The 27,182-nt window shown below is 45.1% G+C and overlaps 1 protein-coding gene across 5 annotated transcripts; it reads right to left on the bottom strand.

Annotated features, from left to right (window-relative positions):
* Positions 1-104: 104 nt before the first annotated feature.
* Positions 105-27,182, bottom strand: bptf (bromodomain PHD finger transcription factor). 5 transcript variants are annotated; one of them, XM_005737999.1, is made up of 32 exons: positions 26,414-27,182; positions 23,718-24,540; positions 21,985-22,205; positions 19,002-19,187; positions 18,620-18,802; positions 16,544-16,756; positions 16,379-16,458; positions 15,892-16,244; positions 15,633-15,764; positions 15,303-15,432; positions 15,069-15,204; positions 14,702-14,971; positions 13,077-14,604; positions 12,676-12,800; positions 12,453-12,581; positions 12,178-12,328; positions 11,966-12,089; positions 11,615-11,858; positions 10,988-11,140; positions 10,413-10,549; positions 10,212-10,320; positions 9,893-10,128; positions 8,632-9,796; positions 7,024-8,525; positions 6,789-6,871; positions 6,479-6,704; positions 5,847-6,370; positions 5,574-5,750; positions 5,222-5,414; positions 3,484-3,568; positions 3,031-3,217; positions 105-920 (listed from the first exon to the last, which is right to left on the bottom strand). In XM_005737999.1, exons 1-32 carry the CDS (start codon positions 26,907-26,909, stop codon positions 881-883), a joined length of 10,341 nt encoding a protein of 3,446 aa, XP_005738056.1. In that variant the 5' UTR covers positions 26,910-27,182; the 3' UTR covers positions 105-880. The 5 variants fall into 5 exon arrangements, with proteins under 5 accessions (XP_005738056.1, XP_005738055.1, XP_005738057.1 ...); XM_005737998.1 differs by having other exon boundaries at positions 10,413-10,552; XM_005738000.2 differs by having other exon boundaries at positions 105-1,969; positions 10,413-10,552.

Here is a 27,182-nt window from a genome sequence, read left to right on the forward strand (position 1 = left end):
GGAAGGAAATCTGTGTTTTCCATTTTATTAAGTTCCATATACATCAATATTTCTTCAGTTGTAATACAAAAAAAAGGAAAAGAAAATCAAGTCAAAATCTGATGATTTTTTTTGTGTTTTTTTGTTTTGTTAAACAAACAGGGCAGGAACCTTCAAATACATCATCCTTCTCAGTCACTACTGCAAAGCAACTCATTTACAATAGCTTATTACTTTCAGTAGGTTATAGAAGTTTAACCAAGCAGACTATCGATGTCCAGATAATTAGTACTTAAACGATCTTTCATGCCACATCAGACTAAACAATGAGTGGAAATGGGAGAAAAAACATTGCTCCACTGTGATATATGAATTTAGACACAAAACTCTACTCATTATGCCGAGTAGAACCTAGCCATTGTTTGACAGTATTCAGTTTCTATTACATTGGACATGATGACCACAGGAATGGTCTGAGGGATTTTTTCTTCTTCTTTTTAAACCAAGTAAGAAAAAAAAAAAAGATAAAAAGACTCCGATCAAAAAAAAAAAAAAAAGTACATGGAAATATGAGAGCTCGTAAGAGTCTTTTCTCCGAGGTAAACTTTCTTCTGAAATGCCTCAGTTGTTCTCGCTCCTCTGATGAAAGCAGGTCCATAAAAACAGGTCCCTTACAGCTGAAATGAGCAGAGGGCGGCTCTGCCTGGAAAAGAGATCCCGTGAAAGCAGCAAGCTGGTTGTCCAGCTTCCCCCCACCACCACTACCACCACCTCCCGCTGCAGCGGCGAAGAGGAGCAAACCCCAAACACAGGGTGAGGCAGAGTCCATCACAGAGTTACAGTTCAGGAAAGCCATATTCTTGGCAAGTGCATTTTTGTTTCGCGCAATGTGCGATGTATCCTAAGAGGCTGCAGAAGACTGAAGCTTGTTGTTATGAGACCTACAGAACGTGAAGAGAGGGGAAAGTTGAGAGCCCTTCGCAAGGTTGTTTATTGCTATAACAGTGATCAGACAAGAGACAAGAGGATGCAAAGGGGTCTGCATGGGATCCTACAGCCATGTTGGTGTAATTAACTGGGAATGCTTTTTATTAGTGAAGAAATCTTCCACAACTACAAACTGAGGTTACTTTGCTCTAACTCCTTACTCCGTCTAGTACATTTTAGTCTCATAAAATAATACTATCTAAAAATTATTTCATTATTATTTAAAACAGTCAAATACAGGCATATCTTACAAACGCTGTACATGATTTAGAGAAAAAAAAATAAAAGAAGGGTATATACATTCAAGACAACCACCTTAACAGCCAGGACAACAACAACAAAAAAAAAAATCAAACTCGAGGAGGGAGCCAGTATACAAAACGTCTTATAAATATCTCTCTATATTAAAATATGCAGCTTTATATCGTTGAGTCAAAATTCCCAAATTAACTCGGGTGTAGAACTGAAATAAATACAAGAATGAGAAACTAAAACGCAATTTCTACTGAACACAACCCTCGTTAGTGTGACTGATTGTTCAAAAAGGCCACGACTCCTGATTCGGGATCACAGACTGTATATAAAAGATGGAAGTAGCCACCGTGGCTCACCATTATCAGTTTTGACAGCAACAATGTTGCATTCAATAAAACCTGAGACTGTTGACTGAGAGTGAAAGTCAGTGGCTTGTTTTCTGTAGCTATAAGAAAGAAAGCAGATAAAAAGTTGAAGTTGGGGCTACTTTCATTTTTTCTATACAGTCTATGTTTACGATGTGAAGACAGCATGCCCCTCAATTACATCACTGACACCTGTCAACATGGCTGCCATTGTGTTGTCACTGAAAACCGTGATCACAACGGGTTCCTGAAAACTTCTGGTGTTTTGTTTGTGTTCTTGTGCCTTTTTATTCTTTTTGTTTTGCTTTCATATTAATATTACTAGAGACCCCAGCATCCAGTCCAGACTCCAGCTAGACTGGCCCACTTAAGAATCTGACAATCTGTAAGAAAGAAGAAAATGGGATGGCATAAATCAAAAAGGCATGCAGCAAAAGTGAACAGACACAAATGCAAGATGATACACAATACAAGATGTAAACATGGCACTCGGGTTTGCCAAGACACTGGATGTAATGGCCTAAAGTCTGTCAGCTCTCTTGGGTTTTTAGTACTGCCAAGCAACTACAACGTACAAGTAAAGCACAAGTAAAACATCATCACTACACACATGCTAGTGCTATAAAAAAAAAGAAGAAGAAAAGAAACCGTGAATGGAAAGCCATAAATGCACACATTAAAGGGGACCTATTAAAAGTCCACTATAGTAGCTTTGAAACTTCAAAGTAATCCTTAATTCTTATTTCAGCACTGCTCTGTCCCTTTAAGCCAAAACTCTGCTGATTGGCTGCCCCTTGTAACAGCAGTGGGTGGGACTTATATGCCTGTAAAGAGGACACTCACTGACATCAGGCAGATGAATACCTGCTCATTATTTGAAACCTTACCCGTGTTTAATATGAGCATAAATACACCACAGTTGATATACTGGTATTGGCATTTATAACAGCTGAGAAATGGCAAAAAACAAAACATAAAAATAGTAAAATAAAAAAGCTGAGGGAGAAAAAAATCCCTAAAAACCTGGCAACCATGTTATGAGTGTTAATGTTGCGTGGTTTGTCCACCAGAGGGCACTGCCCTGTTGGCAATACAGATTAGAAACATGACAAACAACCAGCTGATCCAACCTTAGCAAGAACGAATGTCAGGAAATCTGTTTGTTTCATGCTAAATATTGGCCAGAATATCAGATTTCTTTAAAATCACTAAATATCGGTACCAGTCTTAACAATCCTATATAGGCTCTAAGCATAAACCATTACATAACAGTATCGAAAATATGGAAAACCATCATAGGTCCCCCTTTAAGGAAGAAACAAATGAAATGGCAGAATTACTGAAAAAGCCAGTCAGGTCAGTTGAGTGTTTACAGCAAACAGACGAGCATGGAGGAGAGAAACTTGTAGGCCGAGTCTGCGGCACCAGCAGCGCTTAAACTCACCTGCTCGCTTTGAAACCTTTTAGCTTCTGTACAAAGAAGGCTTCGAGCGTCTCGGCGCACTGATAGAAGGGCGTGTCGTTGGGGTTGTAGTAGCGGCAGTTGTCGAAGATTTTGGTCACGTCTGCCACAAACTCCGTGAGCTTGTGATAATGTCGCTTTTGCAAACGGGTTTCCATTGTGGAAAAGTCTGCGAGGAAGGAAAAGCACGACACATTGCTCACATCACAAAAAATACATACATTTACACAATTTTTATCACATAATTAGTCTATGCAAACTTGACAAAGAGAGGCAAAAACAGCAAATAAATGCTGTAACTGGAGGAGAAACTAAATAATTATAATAAGTTAAAACAAAATTCTCCCGTACGTGGTGAATTCACACGTGAGTAAATACTTTTAAAAGCATTGTCTTTTTTTTTTTTTTTAATGACCTTTTGTCACACAGTCTTACCCATTGGCTCCTTGATCACACGATAATAATCAGGCGCGTCATGTGGATCCACCGGCTCCAGGAAAGGCCATGCCATTTTATGAGACTGGGGAAGAGAAAAAAAAAATAATTCAGGAAATGATGCCGGTTTTGTTACTGCAACTACTTTAGGCATAAAATAAAACTTCACTGTCAACATCCCTTGACTACACAAACAAACACACACATAAATAGCATCAAAGCACTTAAATGTAAAGACAAAGCAAGTCTTTTATTGTGTCTTGTTGCCATGTTTTAATCTCAAAATCCATAGTTTTCACTCACTTTTTCTACAGTTTATAGATTTTACAGTTTCACCCAGTTTTGGAGCCATCTGCATTTTCTGAAATATAAAAGACCTAAATAGAGATTGACTCAAAACATCCCCATCCCCCATTTCCCTTTTTCTTTTCAAGCCAAGCCAAGCGACCAATCAAATAGGTTTGATTTTAGAGTTTACAGCATCTTTAACATTATTACTGTCTTTTTTTTTTAGATTACTAATTACATCAGACTTCTACTTGACGACTATAATGGTTAAAAATGATGATGCATAATTATGAATTATGCAATATTATTGTAATACCATGCAAATACTTCATAGGAATTTAAAATAAGACGAACAAACTCCAGTAAAATTTTAACCTAATCCAATAAGTTTATCCTCTAAGATTCATTTCTATAAAGGTCACACCTATGCTTCCCAGAGGAAAGACACAAACTCAGACTGAGGGCAGGACAAGCTCATGTATTCCTAGTGATGGGAATAATAGTGTTACTAGTAGCGGCGTTACAAGTAGCGGCGTTACAAGTAGCGGCGTTACTAGTAGCGGCGTTACTAGTAGCGGCGTTACTAGTAGCGGCGTTACTAGTAGCGGCGTTACAAGTAGCGGCGTTACTAACGGTGTTACTTTTTTCAGTAACGAGTAATCTAACTAATTACTATTCCTATAACGCCATTACAGTTGCTAACAAGAAAACGCGGTCCGTTACTATTTTTCAACAAACAGACTGTTGAAGCCATTGACTGTACAAAAGTCGTTTTCTACAGTCAATGGTTGAAGCTGTGTTCAGCTTACCGCATCTTATATCAGTTGCACGGAAGTAGCTGTAAGTAATCTGGACGCTACAGCTTTAAGCAGCTGCGCGCTCCCGCGGACGGTAATCACGATCACTGGAACACCTGGAGCTAAGGGGGCATTATGTTTTTTGTCTGATTTCAGATCAATTGTGTTAATACAGTATGTCAAAATGAAAACATAACTGTAAATTCAGACACGTGAGGTTGTGCTGAAAAGAATGATACCAAACAAGGCAAAGTAAATAGTTTTTAAAGGTAAAATGTGGAGGGAAAATCAAAAGTAGTTAAAAATGGCCCATTATACCCTGGACCCCAGAAGGTTTTTTTTTTTTTTTTTAAAGTAACGCAATGGTTACTTTTCAAGTAATTAATTACTTTTAGAATACTGTAACTCAGTTACTAACTTAGTTACTTTTTTTGAAGAAGTAACTAGTAACTATAAACTATTAATTACTTTTTCAAAGTAACTTGCCCAACACTGTGTATTCCTAGTGCTGACCCCGTAAATAAAAACCTTGTGTGGGAAATAAGGAAGCAGCTGAAAGTACCTCTCACTGACCTCAGCCCACACATTGGAAACCACCTTGTTACTGTTAATATAAAAAAATGACACAGTCTTGAATTCCAAAACCTTCATACCTGTAACGAGCGTAATATTCTTTTCAACCCCTCGTAGTCTTTGTCAGTAAGCGGCGTGAGGACCGTCATGGCGTCTTCTGTCGACTGGCACTGCGGGCACACGTACACGTCGATGTGATTGGCTTCGCTCTGCAGGATCCCCACACAGCGGCCGTGGTACCAGTTCTGGCAGCGATCACAGCCTATGTAAAACCTGTGGGTGAGCGACGCACACATCCCGGTTAGCACACTGAAGGAAGACTCCACACAAATATGCAAACAAAGGAAACGTCTGACACAGACTGAAAAACAAAAGCGGTGCTATAATTAGAGCAGACAATGCTAACGTAAAGCCATCCATATGGTGACTTACTGCGATTCATCGTATGGTGTCCGGCAAATGCAGTACAGCTCCTCATTACTTCCTCCCTCCTGCCCGCGTTTACAGTCGTTACACACAAAGTCCTCTAACTTCTTAGCCTCCTTCTCCGTGATGCCAACGCAGGCGCCGTGAAACCAGTTGGAGCACAGGTCACACCCGATATAAAACCTGAGAGAAATCAGGTGATTTAATGACAGCAGAGTGCCTCACAGTCAAATTACAATAACTTATTACAAGTCCCCCCCTCCCCTCAAGACAGCTTACTTTGACTCGTCATAGGGCGTTTTACAGATACAGTACAATTTGGTGTCCTTCTTGTGATCCTTTGAGGTAGAAGACAGCTTCTTCTTCTTCTTCTTGTGTTTTGAAGAGTTGGAATCTCTGTCCTTGTCTTTGTCCCCATCTCTCTCCTTGTCCCGGTCCCTATCCCGATGTCTGTCCCGTTCTCGGTCTCTCTCCTTCTCCCGATCTCTTTCTTTATCTCTGTCTTTGTGTCGCTCTCTCTCCTTGTCTTTGTCCTTGTCCCGTTTCTTACTCTTGTCGTGATGCCTCTCCCTTTCCCTGTTTCTGTCTTTGTCTCTCTCATCTTCTCTCTTCCGCTTGTGGGACGATGAAGGTGAGGTCACTGTGCGCGTGCTGTGAGAGGAATGTGTGGAGTGAGAGAGTTGGGAGGAGTGTGAAGACTGGGAGGAGGCAGCCTTGACTGTTGCTGCAGCAGCCTGGGCAATAGCAGCTCGAGCTTTCTCTTTCTCTCTCTGCAGCCTGGCTATGTCCCGCCTCAGCTCCTCCTGAGAGGGAGACAGCACATGTAAGGAATAAAAGTAAACAAGAATATTCCCACTCTCTCTGTCTATAGACAAAAAAAATATGTTTGAGAAGGCTGGAGATGTGCTCACCTGCACTTGCAGCTGCAGCTCTTTGTCCAACAGGGCCCTCTTTTTGAGGATTTCAGCCTTGAGATGTTCTTTGTGCTTGTACAGGAGCGCGGTGAGCTTGGTGGCATTCTGCTTGGAGCGTTTCTGCTCCACCACCTCTTCCTTCTTTCTTTTCTTAGCTGCCTGCTTCTCGTCCTTCTCAATCTTGTCGAGGAGGAATTTCATCACCTGGTTGCAGACGATCATCCTGAAGAGAGAAAAGAGCGCGTTAGTCGCTGGTTCATCCACGTCATCGGTTTTAAACAGTTTTAACCGACTCGAGCTCCTGAACCTTTGGTTCTCCTCTCGCTCAGCTGCAGCCAGGGTCTTCCTCTGTTTCAGCTGTTCTGCTGTAGCATTCTGCTTCACTACCGCCTGACATTAAAAAAAACAAAGAAGTTATTTTAATATATGTTCGATTGTAATACAGTGTCAGGTCTAAAACAGGTCTTTATATAACTAACATTTGCACACAGACATAAATTTTGTGAGAAATCCCTAATTTTTGTTCTTCTTTTGACTCATACCTGCTTCTGGATGCCGTCTCCAGGGCTGATCGCCTGTGCGTTCTGCTCCTTCTGTTCCCTTTTAGCCTCCTGGTGTTTCTTCTTCTTTGGTGTTTGCTGTAGCTGCTGTTGTTGAACTTGCTGCTGCTGCTGTTGTTGTTGCATCCTTTGAAGCTGCTCCTGAACACTTGCCGGTGCCTGTATGGTTACCATATTCTGGATCTGGTGGGCTTGAATCTGTCCCCCGGTTTGCTGGATCTGGATCGGAAGCTGCAGTTTGATCTGCTGAGGAACCGTGCCACCCTGCTGCTGCGCTTGCGCCTGGATCTGGGCTTGGATCTGGGCTGCAACGTGGGGCGGCAGAGCTGACAGCAGCTGCACGGGCTGCTGGAGACCTGGAACTGTGATGAGCTGATGCCTGATTGGAGACTGGACCTGAATCTGAGGCTGTGTTTGAACTTGAGTTTGGTTCTGAGGTTGGAACTGGACTTGGAGCTTTGCTTGGACTTGAGGTTGGGCTTGGACCTGAAGCTGTTGTGGGACTTGAGTTGGTTGCGATGACTGGATTTGAAACTGGGGTTGGGTTTGGACTTGAGTTTGAACTTGTGACTGAATATGGACCTGGGGCGGCTGAGAGGCCTGAGTTTGAATCTGGCTTTGTTGCTGGAACTGAACCTGAACCTGCGGGTGGAGTTGGGTTTGGATCTGAGGCTGCTGTTGAAGCTGACTTTGGGCCTGAGACTGAACCTGAGGCTGGGGCTGAACCTGGGGTTGCGGTTGGACCTGAGGCTGTTGCTGAGCCTGAGGTTGGGTTTGCGGCTGCGTTTGGAATGAAGCTTGTACCTGGTGGTGGTACTGAGGTTGGACCCTCGGTTGGATCTGGGCCTGGGTTGAAGCCTGAACATGAGGCAAGGTTTTTGTTTGGGATTGAAACTGCACCTGAGGTTGAATCTGAGCATGAGGGGGTACTTGCCCTTGGGGTGGCTGCTGAGTTTGTGGTTGGATCTGTGCTCGTGGCTGAAACTGAACTCTGACCTGGGGGTGACTTTGAGGTTGTGCTTGCAGATGCGCTTGAGCCTGAATGTGTGGCAACTGTTGGACTTGGCCGCGAGGCTGAACCTGAACCTGTGCACGGATTTGGCCTTGAAACTGGGGCTGAAGCTGAGTGTGGGTTTGGGGCTGAAGCTGAGACTGAGCGGGTCTCATGGTGGTCACGACAGAGGAAACCGGCAATCCCGTCATATGAACCTGCACTGCTGAGACCGGTATTTGTGCCACCTGCTGCATGGACACGACGACCGGGTGCTGGACTTGTGCTTGAGACTGAGGAGTCAGAGATGCCTGAGGCAGCGGAGTAACGGGGGAGTGAGTGGCGATTGGAGCAGGGGCGGAGGTGGGTACAGCAGCCAGAGCGGGTGGCTGAACAGCATCTGCTGCCTGTAGAGCTGGCTGAACTGGAGTCTGCGCTTGAGGCGAGGTGGGAGTCCATCCTGAAGGCTGAGCTGCCCTCTGCTCTGTCAAAGCTACAACGAGACAGAGAAGCAAACAGAAAATTTTAAAGTCAACTAAAGCAAAACCAGTCTAAGGTCCACTACAACAGGACAGTGCTGATGATGGTGGGCACTTTACCTGGCACTGAAGGTGTTGTTGAGGTGGCAGTAACTGGTGTGACAACAGCGTTTGCCACAGCAGCATGGAGGGGGACAGGACCTGTGGCTTGGATTTGAGTAAGAGCTTTGGCTGGGGACGGGACAGCGATCTGCGTGGACATGACGGCTATGACGGGAGCAGAGACGGGTGCAAGGGCCGGGGTGGGAGCTTGGACAGGTGAAGGAAGAGAGGCAGAAATGGGCACTGGAACAGAGTTAGGACCAGCTGCTGCTACACCAGCAACCTGGGGGAGCAGGGGATCAGCAGCATGCACCTGAACTGGGGTGGAGGATAACCCTGGAGCAGAACTGAAGGCGTGTGCCTGGACTTGGGATCTGGGGACAGCTTGTCCTGGTGGTGAGCCTGCAGTTTGGGTTTGTGTAGGTAGAGAACTGGGTGCGAGGCTGGAGACGAGGGTTTGGACCACAGGTTGGAGGTCAGCTTGTGATGATGCTGAGGTCAAAACCTGTTTCTGAGTCATAGGCGGGCCTGCATTTGGTGCTGGGAGGGCTGGAAACGATGATGCCAGCTGGGGCTGTGCAACAGCTGAGGCTGGTGTGGAGGGCAACATCTGTGTGGAGGAGTGGGTTGCAACTTGTGGCAAAGCAGTCATGGGAGTGGATATTTGCGAGAGTGCAGGGACGGGTGACGGGGTAGCGGCTGAAAGGTGCATTTGAGATGCAGTCTGGACGACAGCCTGTGGGGAAGCGGGCACGGGGGCTGCAACTTGGGTTTGCACGGGGACTGGAGCTGGAGTGGGGGCTAAACTTGGCATCTGTGTCGGGCCTGCAACATGCGTTGGGGCAGGCAAAGGGGCCGTCATTTGGGTTTGGGCTACAGATGAGGGAGTCGTCTGGACTTGTGCAGAAGCTCTGGGTTGAAGAGGAGTTGACATTTGGGTTTGGGGGGTCTGGACTGCAGTGGGTTTGGCAGGGGTAGCAGGAGCAGGTGCTGAAGTTGGAGCTGAAGATGATGGTGGAATCGGAGTGAAGAGGAAGCGCTGGACCTGGCCATTGGGCATAGCTGCCTGCATTAGTTGTTGACCGGGGCCGGGGATGACTGTTACACCCTGCGGGATGATCTGCAGCTGTCCCTGGGTCTGGCCTTGACCCTGGATCACCACTGTCAGACCTGGGTTTCCTCCCTGTGGAGTTGCACACAAAAGGATTTTTTTTTTTAAGTAATATTTATAAGATTAAGATATTATAAATTACTTTTAGAGAGAAAGAGTAAGGGAAACCTGTGCACTCTGTGTAAGCTGCATGAGCTGTGCCATAGTGAGTTTAACTTGACCCTGCTGAGGTCTTTGTGTCTGGGGAGGAGCTCCGGGAGACTGTCCAGGAGCTGTGGAGGCAGCACACGGTGATGGTGCAGGACCTGCAGCCCTCTGACCCAAAGCTGCCTGCACAGGTGTAGAACCAGGCACAGCTGCAGGCTGGCCACGGCCCATCGGAGCCACAGCCTGATGAACCTGACCTGGAAGGGATCAAGATTTATTATTTGTATTGAAATGTTGGGGATGTTAACCTGAGAATAAAAAGTAGCATTCAGACACAAACCTGGCTGAGCTGCTGAACTTCTGACCCCTGCTGTGCCTACAGAGGTAGACTGAGTGAGTGGCTGATTCACTGCGGTACTGGGCTGTGTTTGGCCTCCTGCTGTGGTGACCTAGAAAAACAAACCCAAGGGTGAAAACATCAGTAATCATGCTTAGTGTCTTTAGTTAATAAGTGAAAAATGCAGGGTGAAGGACAAAAGACCTGTTGCTGGGTGGTTGAGGTGGAGGTTGTGGCTCTGAGGTTGATGTTGCCAGTTGTAGGATGTAGTGTGCTGTATGTCCTAAGGTTCGCAGGAGGCCCAGAGGGGAATATACCCAGGACTTTTTGCTGCACTACACCTGCTGACAGGAACATTTATGTTAAAAGGAGAAAAAGCAGAAATGTGCTAGGAACATAGATACAGGTAAACAAGAACAGAAGGGAAAAGCATGCACTGAGTATGCGTGTCTGAAAGTCTTCCTCACTCAGTTAACTAGATTAAAGTAGTTTATACACACAAGCCAAAGACCAGAAAAAAACGGTTTTACAAAACAGCGATCAGCTTTTAGCCAGAGAACCTTTTCAGAATACACACACACACACACACACACACACACACACACACACACACACACACACACACACACACACACACACACAGAAAATGTGGCATTATCTAAGCTCAGCATCAATACTTCAACGCAAGTCTGACATTTTCACATAATACTTCACCATCCATTTTTGGGCACACATACGCCAAAAACGGCAGGAATGGATGTCATTCTCGTGCTCCCTACCTCCTTGAGTAGTGGGCATGTTCAAGGTGACAATCTTGCTGTTAGCGGGCAGTGGCAGTTTGGCGGCGAGGACCTGGCCAGCCACAGTCACTGGGCTACCAGCGATCTGGAAGGCTTGCTCTGAGGTGGTGATGCTACCAGCCACAGTGGAGGCTGCAAGACACACCACGCCACCTGTGGTCATGGGTAACCCAAGAAGGACCACCACAACAGCCAGTCTACGGCTGTGGTGTCCACTGTTGGGAGTCAATATAAGGAGGCTGATGTTTTGAATATTTTGGTATCGGGTATATTGGTTTAGAGTCTAATGACACACGGTATTGCATGAATGCCTCAAAGGATATACAGAATTGAGAATTTTTGCAGGATTCAAAGTGGACACCACGAACCACAAAATTCTTTTGGCATGCGAATCGTACTCATAATGAAAACGCTGAAGTCGTGCAGATGATGTATTTTTTATGGATGCCAATATTACTTAAATAGAAAAAACAGAAGAGATCTTATGACACCCTCCTCGGTTCCTCCATCTTACAGATGATGAGGATGATGATGATGATGATGATGATGATGATGATGAGTAAAAAGGAAGATGACTAAACCTCTCCTCATCTTCCAGCTGCTCACCTGAGCTGTTGTTAGCCTGACCCTGCTTGACCCAGGAAGCAAAAGACTGATGGAAGTTCTTGTCTTGCTGGAACGGGACTGGAGAGCTCAGTTTGGAGGCCAACACCATCTTGGTTCCTGAAGTTATTTGACTTGTCTTCTGGCCCACCGACACTGGGGTGCCGGGAGTGCCGGCTGAGGTGGTGGTGCACATTGTCGTGGTTGTTGTGGCAGTTGTGGTCGGTCTCTGCTGCTCGAGACGTTTCTGAAAGAAATGTGTCCAACCATTTAAATGTGCTGCTGGTGCAGCGCTTTACCCAGAGCCAGAATCTCTGATTACACCCGTGTAACTGCAGTGCGCCGAGTTTCTACCTGCTGGGCTGCCAGTCTGGCCTGCTTCAGCTGGTTCTCTAAATGGGCCTTGACCTCCTCCGCTGTCTTCAGACTACTGCCGGTCTTGGAGGGATCTCCGCCCTGTGACTTCTCCCTCTCCAACCTGTGGCACCAAAAAGAAGGTAAAGTGTTCACTAACACAGTGACGCTATGAAGAAACATACAGAGGCGACGCTGAGGGAGTTCCTCACCTCTCTGCAAAGGCTCTGATCTCCCACAGCTCCAGCTCCTCCTCGGGCACCCACGTTTCCACAGCAACAGGACCAGTCGGTTTAGTGGGCTCCTGCTTCTTAGGCCTCAGAGCACTTGAGCGCAGGCCTTTCCTCTGTGGAGTGGGGGTTTCTGCTCACAAAAAGTCAGAAAGCAACAATTAATTATGTTTAGAAATGGATTAGCTTCTTCAAGTGGACCATTAACAGCTTGTCAAAGATCCTACATCATGCCCAAACAGACTTTCGTTTTCTACCTTTGGGAGTGTCTCTGTTTCCGAGGGGGCAGATGATCTTCCTGATGCAGTATTCAGAGCGGATGCCATAGGGCCCCACGTCTCTTCGTTTTATAATCTCAGTTGTGGTGATGTCTGTCTCCGTTGTTTCTTTGGTAAAAGATAAAACATTGCCACATTTTCATATTTTAAATAAAAAACACAGCAGAAAACTGTACATAACATGTGCTCAGAATTTTCTAACCTTTTCGCGTTGTCCCTACAGCAGCAGAGGGCTTCACAGCCATGTCGTCCCACCTCAGGCAGGCCCACAGCAGCCTCAGCATTAGACTGACCCCTGCCAGCGACCTCACAGTCTGAAGACGGTACCTGAACAGTCACCAAAGCTGTTAGTTAGTAAATCTTCCAACAGTAATTCAGTTTATATTAAACTTTTTTCAGCTGCTCTCTTATTCACTGGGGTTCATCACAGTGGCTGAGAGGCCACTACTACTACAGCCAACTGTGAGACGAGAGCCTTTCATTAAAGAAGCAGCTAAATTATTTGAGGGATTGAGTCTATGGCAACCTGGCTATTGCAATGACATCATACTGTAGCAGCAGATCTAAAGGTAATTTCAAGAAAAGGTTAAATGTGTTACGGACCTCCACGTGATTCCAAAGGTGGGCCGAGGTGAAGGGTACGGCCATATATCTGGAGCAGGCTTGGCATTGTAGTTGAAGATGGGAACTTCTCTGAAGCCTGCCTTCCTCGCCAGTCTCTTAAGGTCATCGTTCGGGAGGACAAAGATGCTCTTCTTGCTGCTCTTGGTGACAAATTTGCGGTAAGACGGCAGGGCTGTGCCCGAGCGGGCCTTCTTAGTTTTGGAGAACCTTAGAAGGCTGACTCTATTTTTGGTGGAGTACTCTTTACTTATTGTCATGGAGCTGGCTGAACCAGAGGCGCCCGTTTTGGTGTCAGCAGCTGGAAGTTTAGTCTTCTGGGAAACGGGCGTTCCGGAGCTGGGCTGGGTGGCGGAGCTGGAAACGGCGCTACTTCCTGCGGGCACATCGAGCTTGCTGGTGCTGCTGGGCGTGTCTGGTATCAGGGAGTTCTGAGATGCTTTCGTGACAACGTCATTGGTGGCAGAGGACTTCAAACCGTCACCACTAGAGCAATTATCTGTAGTTTTATTATTCTGGCAAGAAGGGCTTGAAGACTGAAGCGTAACAGGCACTGCCTCCTTGGTATCCATGGCCACATCCTCACTCTTACTAACAGAGTCTCCTTTCTCTCCAACATGGTTCTCTAATTTTGGGACTTTCATAGGAGGGGGGTGACATATATCGGATACATCGTTTTGCGAGAGGTTTCCATTCATCAGGGACTTGACGGGCTCTTTGACGTCACCTTGATCTCGGGTTTCTGGGTTTGAGTGCACGGGTTCTGTGACCATAGTTTTCCCATTCACCTGTACTGGACTGGTCTTGCTTTGGGTTACCTCCATGCTCTCTGTGTCACTCTGTTCAGAGTCTTTCTCAACTTCCTCATAGGCACGTTTCTTTGAATTCTCAGACTTCTGTGTTTTTTCACTGTTTTCTAATGTCTCTGTTATACAGTTATTTTTATTGTTAAGGCCAGGGTTAGTTAAGGGTCCTCCATTCACCTCTTTATGGGCACAAACCTCCCCGCTGTTTCCGTGCACAGAATTTAATTCCCCCTGTTGACCTCTGTCGGGTCCTAACTCCTCTGATTTGACCTCCAGGCCGTCCGTCTTTGCGTTTATGTGCTCTTGATCGAAGTCAAGCTTTTTAACCACGCCATCTTTCACTTGTAGGCTTTCGTCCTTCTCTTCTACTTTAACGCACGGAGTCGTAGCTGTCTGCTGTCTGGTTGATCCTTCAGTCTTAATAACAGGAGCAGGTTTTGCGGCTGCCTGTCTTAACTTCTCAAGTCTCTGCTTCTCCTCCAAGGTGAACTGCTTCACCCGGCGCTCCAGGAGCCCGTCCAGCTTGGAAGGCTTTACTTTCTTCTTATAAACTGTGCGCAGCTGGAAGCCCTCACTGACGTTCACGACGTCAGCGAAGAGTTTTGATGTTGCAGGCTCCTCCTTGGGTTGCTCGAGTTTCTGGGTTGGTTCATCCCTCTCAGGATGTGCAGCAGGTGAGGAAGGGCCTTTGCCATCAGGATTATCTATGACAAAGAAGAGCAGGGGTTAGTGGATGATGGAGATGCACATTCATGGACAGCATAGAGGCAAAAAAAATAAAAAATCTTAAATTAAACTTACCCTGCTTGTTGTTTGAAGAAACCTCTGTTTTCTCATCTTCTCTTTTTGCTTCAGAATTTTTTTCCTGCGCCTCTTCTGCAGGCTTCTCCTCCTCTGTGGAGTTCTCAGATTTACGGTCCTCCTCGCACGAGGCCCTCTGAGATGACTCTGTGACGGATGCTTGTTCTTTGGCCTTGTCGGCTGTCTTTTGAATTGCCTGACTCTCCATTCCTGTTGGCATTTTCTGCTTATTTGTACAGTCTGCTGCATTTTCCTTCCTCATTTTAGCCGCTAATGAAGACAGCAAAAATAGTTTATGCACCCAAAGCGTCAGCCGCAGGAGAACATATGAAGTACCATTAAGAAATTAAGCAACTTCATCTCTTACCTTCCAGTTCTTTGCGGTAGTTTACGTTTGTGTTTCCCGGGAGCCTTGGAACAAAACGGGCCACATGCGTCCTACTGACCCAGCACCACCCGCCATACCCCGTCACTCTGTACTCCTCCCCCTTCTGCTTCCACACCTTGTTTGGAAAAAATTACGAGGAGGTTAAAAAGTAGTTTTCAGACGAGGTAGTTTACACCTTAACAGAGAGAAGAGTTAAGATGCTACTGTTTGTACCTGGTGTTTGATGGGGATGGTGTATTTCACCCATGTGGCCTGCTGCAGTGTTTCCTCATCTTCCAGTTTTTTCTCTCGTTTTTTCACCTTCTCCTTCTCTTCCCGCTCCATGGAGGTCATACGATGTAGCCTGTATTAAAAAAACATGAGCAAAGACATAAAGCACAAGGACTGTATTGGAAACAGGAAAGTCATTACCGAGTTTGTCAGCCGTGCACTCCAAAAAGGAAAAATGAAGAAATCCCAGGTGCAGTGACTCACAAATAACCCTTTAGTTGCGTTTTACTGTTTGTACAGACATTTTCACAGCGCCACGTTAGTTTTGTTTACCTTGTGTGTCCAAGGGATTCCTTCCATACAGGCAGCATGACCACTGGTTTGATGGCACACTCCAGTATAGCCAAGGCCAAAGCAAATTCTCTGGCCTTGCTGCACATCTGCACTGCTTTGTTCCAGTTGGTCCTAGAAACACCAAACACAAGCAGCATAAAACTACTGATAGTGATGTTCATATCTGAAATGCGACTCTGCCCAAACGTAGCACGTCTAAGAACTACACGGGGGGCGTTTCCGCTGGTCCCAGGTGTACCTGTGTGATGCCCAGTTGGGATGCATAAACGGTCCAGGGATGTTCGTCTCCAGCTGGATGATGGTAAGACGCAGGGTGGAGATCGTCAGGCTTCTCGAACCGTAGATGGAGCCGTTCCATTTGAACTCCGACGCAGTGGTCAAGCTAAACTTGTGGGAGAGGTGACGCTTCTTGTCGTGGTCCTCCCGGTGCTGATGTTTGTTGAGGGCCAGGACGTTGGTGCTGTACTGGTTTTGGTAGACCCTGTATTTACCCTCTTGGCCAAGTTTGAACAAGTTGTTCAAATTCACCGTCAGGTCCCGTTTCAAGAAGCTGAGACGCAAGGACTCGACGTCTGAGCGAACGGGCGATGACTGAAACACGAGCAGAGGACAAAGGCACATAAAAACCCGTTTTTATATTTAAAAAAACAGGATGACAGTTGCAACAGACTAAAGTGGCACATTTCACTTTTCAGCAGTGAAGCTGGACCAAACCTCTTCCTCACCTCCTTGCTCCCTCTGGGCGTATGATTATTAGACTCCTGCGCCGCTCCTCGCTCATTCTTGACCCTTTCGTTATACTCCTCTGTTATTCAGAACACACACTCACTATCAGTATCACCAAGGCAAAGGCAATTCACCACAAATGAAAAAGCCCATTTAATTATCACCTGTCCCATCCTGGCTGGTAAAAGAGGACTGAGAAGACCTATCGGCCAGGTCAGGTGGCTCGGGTTTCTTGGAACTCGCCGATCCAGGAACCTGGCTGCTGCCACCATTTGCCTCCACTTGAGACGACTGCGGCTGTTGTGGTTGATTTTTAGTTGGTGCCTGCAGATCACCGGCTCGCCTGACTTCGCTGCTAGACTCTTTCGAGTCCTCGTCTACAGAAATACGCCAAAAAAGACTGAGTGCAGTTAACAATAACAATAACAGTATCAGCAGTGCGAGGTGTTAGGAAGTAAAAGTTCCTCTATGCATGTGGGAAAATGTGCCTGCTCCCATCACTACTAAAGTATTAAAATACCGTGCATGCATGTGGAAATTTATGAAATGTGCTTATTATATTCACATCGCCATCAGAAATGTAAGCCACATATTTATGCTTGCTTCTACAAAGACGTCTTTTTCATCTTAGCATCTGCCTAAAGCTTTTATTGTGAAGGGTAGCCTCAGAAAGAGCCCATGGTGCAGCTCAGGTAGTGACGGTGAGCTGTAAGTGGTAACTGTGTGTAAATAATTGATCAAAAAAAGAAAAATGTACACAACATTGGTGAACAAAAAGAACAAACCAAAAATAACAATTATTAAATCCTCAAAAAAAGGTGAAAAAAAGAAGTGTATATGTGAATTAGCATATGCCCAACAAACTGTTATAAAAGAAGAATGCTTAGTCGACAATTCAAAGATTCCTCAGACCTAAAATAACTGAAATCTATGACACTTCCAAAATGAGGCGAACACCTGCGGCAACCTAAAACGTCGGCTCTGCCTCAGAGTCGTGACGGGAGAGCGTTGCACACACATGGAGCTCTTTGTTGACGAGGTAGCAGGTGGGGAAACGGCGGAAAGAGCCTTTTGTCTTGAGCGACAAGAACCCGACCAAATGGCCATAAATTGGAAAGAGAATAAGGAGCTGCTTGTGACAGACATGGCGTGGTAGCTGCTGCCAGGGACGCCGTTTATCACAGTGCCAAAAACAAAAAAAGAGAGAGAGAGAGGAAAAAAACGACATGCTTTTCAAGACCAAGCGTGCAGCAGACAACACAAAGCACAGGATAACTGGGAGAGCTTGCTAGCAGCGCTTAATGCACCTGCCTTCTTTTAAAGCTAAGCGTAGGAGCAAAACACACGGAAGGGTTTCTGTGCAGTGACGTGAAAGGAGAAATCATCTTCTCACAGTTATGGCCACTCCAGTGTCGTCAGGTCTTGAATGTTCAGAGACAGATGGATGTGTAAAAACTGCCACTGAGGCTTTTTTTTTGTTTGAAATGTTTCCCTGTGTCCAGATCTTCAGCGTTTTCTTTCACACCCACCGAGACGCATGGAATGCACCCGAGCGGCCTCCGCTAGGAAATATGCATCACAGCGTTTCACACTAGCCCGTTAAAGTCAGGGCAAACCGTAACAGAGTGGACAGCCAACACTACAAATAAGCTATAAGTGGGGAAAAAATAAATGGAGACCAGAAAAAGTGTTGCAGCTGAGCTGCATGGTTAAAAAACTTAAGTATATTAAGGAAGGAATGGAATTAGTTTTTATATTATAGTATAACAAAGCCACAGTTCTATTCCTACATTTGCAAGTGTTTGATAAACGTAACCAAATGTGTGCAATATATGAAAAGATTTTACTGTGCACAGGTATGGTGACACTGGAGCCCAGTATGATGGCTGATGTGGTCCTTCTCATATCTGCTGATATAAATCAGGTCAGACACATGTAGATGGTAACTAGAGTAGCCTGTAAAATATAATGATACTGAAACTCTTTCTCTGGTTTAAATGCCTGCTCAGACAAAATCAGACCAGTTCTGCTCCTTAAAAAAAAAAGTTCTTACGCGTGATCGACGAGGTTTGAGATGAACCCTTAAATCCAACAAAACAGATGAGCGGGGTAAAATGAAGGCAGGGTGAGCAAGAAACAGCGGAAACAAAGCGACAGATGATAATGGATGCACAGCCCAGCAGCAAGACGTGAAGTGCAGGACGACAGCTGGACTGCAGACCAAACATGAGTCTGAGTACCTGTCCTTTCCCGCTTCGCATCTGGAGCTGACTCGCTGCTCTCCTGGCTCCCAGAATGGGAAACTTGCGCTTCCTTGTTTGATTCAGTGGATTCTGTTTTAGGCAGGGCTGTGTCCAGCGCGGCAGAGCCTGGGTCAGGATCTGACGCGCGGCTCTCTTCTGCAGCAGGAGGAGCGCTAGCCGCTGTGGTGCGACAAGACGAACAGCACCGGAAGAGTCAAAATGGGTCAAGTAGAGGTAAAAATGAATTTGCTTTGATAACGCTGCAGACAGAATTTCAGCTTCTGCGTGTAGGAGGCTAGGTCTTTACTCTGAGGAATTGGAGAAAGTTCCAGTAGGCAGTTGAACAAAAAAATAAAAATACATCGGAGAAACTTTTTACCTTGTGAACCAGCTTCTCCCATCGGTTTAACCGCTTTGCTCTCTGCGTTGTCGGGCTGCGATGTGGACTCAGCAGTAGCATCAGCTGCATTTACAGAGCCTTTATCTGAATCCTGCTTTGGCTCCTCTGCTCGAGTCTTTGCTTCCCGTGCCTCCCGCCTGACCTTCAAACGCTCCACGACAACTTCTACAAACAAACGGAAACATTCATTCATTCGACATGGAAGGCAACAATTACACATATGTGCAAATGACGTAGAAAAGTAATAAACAGTAAAACTGTTAAGTCTTAAATCTAAAGCATTAAAAGTAAAATAAGAGGTCTTTCAGAGCTGCTGCTCTGGGGCACGAGGGATAAATAAACAAACATGTACTACGGCCAGCCTGTCACAGTCTGACAACATGTTGTTAGACATACTAAATAGCAGTGAGGAGCAGACCAGCATCTAACCAAACCCCACCAATGTTTGTGAGATGTTTACGTGCAGATAGTCATTGTTTACAGGAGGCTTACATTCCAGCATCACTGAAATAATAAATAATTAAAAACCGCGTTAAAGAAATTATGCATAGAGGCTCTAGCATTTCCTTGATCGTTTCTTAAAAGACAGAAGATATAACGAGCCGACAAATATAGTGCAGCAGACCAAAACAAAAGAAAAAAAAAGGATAATGAATGAATGGCATAGAAATAAAAATTCTGCAAGTATAAATGGCATTAAAATAGCTTCTCTTTTTGCCTACTGTACTCCACTACATTTGTGGTGTACTTACAGTAAAACAAAAATGAAAAAGGTTAACCACGAAGTTTCGGAACAACAGAGCTAATCAGACACGTAAACCACCTTCATCCAGCTGAACATGAATATTTCAAAGAAGCTAACAAAGGCAAAAGTGGTTAAAACCAGCCAAAGGTGAAGGCCCGCCACAAGCCAGCAGCCTCGGTATGAGCAAAGGTTCAAAGAAAATTATGGCGAAGAGTGGAAAAAGAGAAAAGGCTTTTATTTAGTGAAGTTATAAAGACAATGGAAAATTATGCAAGCACTGACATTTGTTTTGCTCTTCTTTTGCTTTTGTGTGGTAGGTGAAATATATCAGGTAAAGGTGAGCGTACAGCAACTCATTTTCAGGTCTTTGTACCACTTTCTAGGAGGTGAGCGCTTTATTTTCAGGGTTTTTTAAGTAAACGAAGATCCCGTAACTTTTACTGCAGCTTGAGAGAAATGGTAAAGTTTAACAAATGGTTTTATTATGAACATAATAAGGTTAATTAAAGAAAAGATGTCATGCAGTCAGTTGTAGTTCTCACAAAGAAAAATCTGTATCAGGAGATCACAATCAATGCATGCCTGTCTGACATTTCCCTTATTGAGTTATCTCATGATCATTTTCTTGACTAATTTTTTCATATACGAGTTATTAGACAGACATCTTCATCTTCCGCATGAAAACAAGCGCTCACTCTTCCTGCTCAACAAATGACAAGGGCGGAGCCTTATACCACGTGATACAGAAGCTGTGCCGTGTGATGCTAAAATTAGCAGGGAAAAAACAACCGAGAGCACGTCAGGGATGACCAGAAAGTGACAGGAGAAAATCCGTCCCAGTCAACCACCCAAACATCAATAACGGGAACCTTATACAGCGCTTCCCTATACACGTCGAACTCCCGCAGGCACAAAGAAATTACGGAGGCTATCACTTATCACCTGACCAAAGATATGGCTCCCATCAACACTGTGCAAACGAGGGATTTAGGAAAATGATCAACACCCTAGACAAACGCTACACAGTGCCGTCCCGCAACTATTTTTCTATTGTTGCACTGCCTGCTCTATACACGCAGCGTCGAGCAACGGTGGAGACGGAATTTCAAGCGTGGCAACGACAAAATGTGAGACATTTGTTGTTTTTATGTTTATTTATTGTTTTTATGTTCAGTCTCAACTGTTACGAAGTTGATGTGCAGTTAATAAGTGCAATAAATATTTATATTGGAAAAGAAAATCGTGAGAGAATCGTGATCTCAATTCTAAGCCAAAAAATCGTGATTCTCATTTTATGCAAAATCGTGCAGCCCTAATAGTACCCTCCAGAGTCCACTACAGAATAAGGCATCCATATCATACTTTTCAGTTCCAGTATAACACGCATTATGTTTCTATAACTTCACTAATCCAGCAAAAATTAAGTTATTCCCATAAATAAAGATTTAAGATGGAGTGGAATTTCCTTTATCAAATGTTCAACATCTCAAAGACATCATGTCTCATAAACCTAGTTTTCACTGGGACAGAGACAACTGCGTCCCCACTGACACGAACCAGGTGCAGGCCTCACCGTGCAGCTGCAGAAAGCTTTTAACTGATGAAAAACACCAGCTTTACTCATAACTCTCTTTTGTCTGCAGTGGCTTAAAAAAAACAAAACATTTTCTTCCTCTTCAGGCTTCAGAATACCTACAAAAACCTCTATCTTTTGGCAGATCCTTAATAAAACACAGCATCTAGCAGTTTCTGACATACACAGGAAAACTGTTAGAAAACACAGGACAGACATGGCAGCCTGTCAAACTCAAACGGAAACTGCTGGCTAAGTAATCAAAAGTCTTCTAACCACTGCCTCCCTGGAGGAAAACAGAAGGGGAAAACAGTTGCTTGCTGTCTGAGAGAACACGACGCAGGAAGAAAAGGCAGCACCTAACATTTCTGCGCCAACTGTCAGAGATGCAAAGTGCTGCTGCCTGCAGAGCATCGTCTGAAGCATCGACGTGTTTCAGAGTGCAACCCTGCGGGACCTAAACGCGCAAGGATGCAAGCGTATCACAGCTCGAGTCGCACGTGCTCTGATCACTGTCAAATCAATGATTTCAAGCTAAGCGTCGCTACATTCTACATCTCTATAGCATGAAAATCCACTACTATGAGCCTGAGCTCCCTCCATTTGCAGCTATCGCACAAAAGTAAAAAATCCATGATGTGTACCGTTGGCTGCAGTGAGGTAGGCTTTATTGTTTCCACGGGCTTTGTTGGTAAGGTCCTCTGTGATGTCCATGTGAGCCTGGACTTCCTCCTTCATCTCCTCGAGGGTTGCATGCAGGTCCATCTCCCAGTACTCCTTATCCAGGAACTCCATGAGCTCCTCCAACTGAGCCTTGGTGCTGTAGTACCAGATCTTTTTCTTCTCATGCTCCCCATCCTCCTCACTAGGAAGAGAGAAAAGGCTAGACCATTAACCATTAGTTTAAAAAAAAAAACATTATTTCCTTGGCTATGACAGTGCAACGTTTAATTAGAATATAATTTAAAAGGGGCTGAACTCCAACTGCACATTTTTCTTTTGGGCTCCAATAGAGCAGCTTTGCATGAGTCAAAGTTCACAGTAATCCTTATGCGTCTTACACAGAGTCTGAAACAAGCTGTTTTAACTCCTTCCCCTTCAAGGAAGCTTTGTGCTGATTGGCTGCCTCTTGTAAACAGAAGCTTTGAACAGCAGGTGGGTGGGCATTCTGGACTGCTAGAATAAAGATAAAGAATAACTGAAACATCATCACTGCATCTTCTTCAGGTGTAGCAGCTGCCATAGGGTGAAAGGCAGGTTACACACAAGGCAGGTCACACCATGAGAGTGTCACCACAGAGAGTGCTAGCACTCACATTCACACCTACAGCCAGTTTACATTAACCTTTGGACTGTTGGAGGAAGCCAGAGCACCTGGAGAGAACCCACGCAGACATTAGGCAGAATATGCAATCTCCACACAGAAATTCCCCGACCAGATGGTGGATTCGAACCCAGGACTTTCTTGCTGTGAGGCAACAGGGCTAACCACCAGACCACACACCAGAAATGATGACTACCAGGTGTTAAATAGGTTTCGATTCTTTGCTTTTATCATGCGTTCAGCTCAAGTATAAAGTTTCTTTCCCCTGAGTCAAAGAGATTAAAAAGATTATGGCAAATACTGCCTGGCACTGAGATTGATTTCACCTGTTGTTTGTAAAGGCTATGCTCAAACAACATCATTTCCGGGCATGAGATGCAATCAGGAAAAGCATGACTGGCACTAAAAGATAAAGGGCTTGGATTGCAGGGCTCTTCTATAATTTCTTGACAAACAAAGGACTGAATATATGAAAGCTTATATTATTTCCCAACAACTTTCACTTTCTCTCTGCAGCTGTTCACTCTAAAGGTTAGAAAACAAAAGGGCGATTAATGAGGGATCATCTTTTAGAAAATGGTATGCAACTTTATGCATTTATGTCTGCATGGTCTTTTTTTATTGTATGCTCAAAGCTGGGGCCTGTCTGCTTATGGTATCATTCATTAATAGCTTGTAATGTACCATTTAAACTTAGAAAACCAAGGATGACTGAACTTATTAGGACATTTAAAACTGTAAAATAACTAGATGTTGCAAATCAGCCATATCTAATCTACAGTTCAACTGAGATAACCGAACAGACACTCATTTCATCAAACTGTGCTTCAGTCTTTTCTCTGAATAAGTTGCAAAGTGGTTGGTTTGATAATATCTCTGGTGTTACATCATTCAAGTTACAATTGGGCAAAGTCACATTTGAGAATAACAATCTGAATAGATTTTGACCACCTTAAATAACAATGATCAAAAGCTTGCTGCTTGGAAATAAGCTGCCGGAGCCAAAGAGACCAGCACAGAATAATACTGAGGGAAACGAGGGCTCCGACTTACACAATAATCCTTCTGTTGAGGAACCAGTATTTCCTTTGGTGGCGGTCATATCCAATGGGCTCCTGGCGGACGTAGGGCCTACATTTCTGCGCCTCAGGCACACAGTCTGTGACACCGGACACCTTGTGCGCCACACAAATCTCACACTGCCACTCGTCCTCTGGAACTGCTTCCAGTGGCGGTTTCACGCACTCCAGGTGGTAGACTGCCGAGCAGGTCTCACAGCACAGCAGGTCACCCAGGCGGTGACACACGCGGCAGTGGTCGTCGTACTGCATGCTGCCGTCAGACATGAGCTCCTCGCGGGCGATGTTGGTGGTTAGGAACTGGTCCACCAAAAACTGCAGCACCTTAATCTTACTTCCAAGAGGACTGTAAGGGTAATCATCCACCTCCTGGTATTTCAGAACATGATGGTACTCCACATCGCTCTCACAGTATGCCCGCAACACCTCGGGCCACGTCATGCCGTCAATAAAGTACAGAGTAGAGTTGACACTGTCCTTGAGGTCAGCAGGGCCAAAGGTAGTGTTGGAGGAGTCCTCCTCATGCAGGATGGCCTTCAACAGGGAAATATGGGTCTCTGCAATTAAAGTGCATTGCTCCTGGCCTACCAGTGCTGCACAGAAGTCCTCGAAGCGGAAGGGGGAGAGACGCAGCACCGTGCTGAAGTTCCGTAGCACCTCGTAGATGGAGATGGCATTGAGCAGCTCCTCATTAAGCACCAGGAGGTCCTCAGAGGTGTTGGGAAGCTCAAGAGGAGGGATCTCCTTCTCTTCAAGAATGGGAGTTCGAGGTCGGGGAGTTCGGCCTTTTTTCCTCCCTGTGGGAAACACGATGAGATTTGTGAACGAGAAATACGGCACCTCAAAGTACCAAGTACAACGTAACAAAAGACAAAAGTAACACAATTACTTTTAAAGCTGTCATGGTAATAACTATGTTAAGGATATTACCAGCTTTTGAATTGTCATACATTTGCAATATATTACAATGCTCACCTGTAGTATTTTTTAAGGTAGTTCTAACTATTATTGTTTTCAAATATGCCTGTGAAACTTATGTGCCAGAAAAAAAATCTAATAAAAAGACAAAATAGAACATTTTACCCTAAATGTGAAAAAAGTTAACTTTCCAAGTCTGGTTCAAAAAGTTAAACCTTGCATCCATCATTTTAGTCGATACTGGCAACAAAAAGTCACGTGAACCCCTAAGCAATACACCTGCTGTAACGTGTTAATTAGACTCTAGCCCTTTAGGCCATTCCTCAGCCTTTGGCTTATGATGGGAAGGGGTTCTCTGCTTTTCTATGGAGAATTTAGTGAACCTGCGCATCTTTAAAGGCTACATTGACTATGAATGATACATACATATGCAGATTATGGAACAACATATGGTGCATGTACACGGTGCTTTGAGTGCTCAATGAGAATAGAAAGGAAAGAAATCACTGTCTATCTTTCTAAGGGAAGGTCTATATTTTTAGTAAGACAATGTAAAACCGAGAAGTAGCCTTATTATAGCAGCATGGCTCTATAATAAAGCTCCCCACTAGAAACCCCATGGTTCATTGTGAAACAGAAAACACGGGCAGCTGTGCAGGGCTACCCCTGAAACCCCGTGCCAAGCAGGGATGGGGAATGGTTTTACTTTCAAAACTACAGCATTTGCTCTCCTCAGGTTTACCGAGTATTAAAAAGAAGCTGCGACTCAACACAACACTGAGAACCCAGATTCAAACTCAAAACGAGCAACTGCTTTTTTGTTTTTTTTGGTTAAAAATCAAATTTAGATAGTTGATTTTTTTTATTTTCACTACTTTTCATTTTAATATAGAGTTTAACTTGAAAAAAATAAGTATCTACATTATACACAGCGGCACACCTTTTTGAGAATCCTGCAGTGGTGGGAAACTTTTTAGAGCGATACTTTGGCATAGCCGGGTCGACACATGGCCAGTGTCATTATTAGCTAAATGAGGGAACCTCCACCTCCCTGCACTGAGGAAAACAGTGACTGTCACCTGGCTAATATTGTTACATCTACTTAAGAATCCCAATACAATGTTTCCTGGCTCGGTTGCACCACGAGAACAGTTGCTGTCGGTGTTTTCATGAGTTTGAACTTGATTGATTTACTTACAGTTAGCCAAGCTGTCAAAAAAAAATGACAAGCATGCTAGCTTCGTGGGCTAGGTTAGTTAGCAGTCTCTTTTGTGTACTCCTAATAAAACACTCAAAGTAGAAAGTAGAACATACTGCTCTCATAAAAAGCACTGGATGTTACGAACACTGATTAAAAAACATACAGGTGTCGTTCTTTAACCAACGCAGACTTATTAAGACATTAGCTAGAAGCTAATATTTCCTGCTAAAGTTAGCACGTTAGCAGCTAAGATGAATGCATTTCCAGATTTGATACTTGGAGCCAGAGGCCGGTGGTGTTACAGGTGAAATATATGTGAGCTATTTGGTGACAGACGTTTGTGACAACCAGGTAAGCTGGTGATCCCGCTGCCGCCTCGCTCCACCTGCAGTAGCCTTAATGAGGGGACTGCGGCCTGTGTGCATTCTCCATTTTGAACAATAACCTAACTGCTTCCTGCACTCATCAGCAACATTTCGGGATGCATTTTCAAACCCCTGCAAAGTGTGTGCAGACACCGTGCCCGTGGCAATATTTAAGTGCTTATTTACCCGGAGTGCTGGCGTGTGTGCTCTGACTCCGAAAACTACTCTCTGTGCAGTAGCTGGCATTATCCTCCTCCTCCTCAAGCATATCATCTTCCAGGCAGTCAGAGTCCTCCTTGAGGGCCTCTTCCTCCTCGGACTGAGGTTCCTCCTCAATAAACTCATCTTCCTCCGACCTCAGGCTGACAGCATCGTCGTCCTCCTCGCTCTCGTGGTCATCGTACACAACCGCTTTGGATGCAGGCGTCCGCCTTCCTCCACGACCACCCCTGCCTCCTCTAGCACCAGCACCTCTCCCTCGTCCCCTGCCCCGTGTCGACGGTCCCCCTCTTCTCTTTTTCGGCGTCTTTACGGTCTCCCTTGTGGGGCTCTCAGCGTCCTCGTCCCCGCTATCCCTTAGCCTGGGCTTCAAATTCCTCCTAGGTCGCAAGCCCCGGGCCGCAGCTGGAGATGGCTCCTCGGTTTGTAGCGGTTTGGGCGGCCTGCCCCTTTTCCCTCTCATGATAGGCGAAATCTATTATTTTACGTTCCCAATGTTTGCGTCTCTTTAGCCTGCACGAACGCGAGCGAAAGCGGGACCGCCACAAAGCTGAACTGGCGAGGATTCAGACGGTGCAATAGGCCCCGTAAAGCCCCCGTGTCTTTTTCGGGTGTGAAAGCTCAAAACGTTAGCCCGGCGTCCCGTTCTGGTGCGCCGAGAGCCGCCATTTTTTCTTCTCCTCTGCCTCTCTGGCTGAACAAACAGCAGGCCCTCGCTACGGGAGTCACGTGGTGT

The sequence above is a fragment of the Pundamilia nyererei genome, unplaced genomic scaffold (genome assembly GCF_000239375.1).
Source record: "Pundamilia nyererei isolate P.nyererei 1_Seehausen unplaced genomic scaffold, PunNye1.0 scaffold00081, whole genome shotgun sequence".
Lineage (NCBI taxonomy): Eukaryota > Metazoa > Chordata > Actinopteri > Cichliformes > Cichlidae > Pundamilia > Pundamilia nyererei.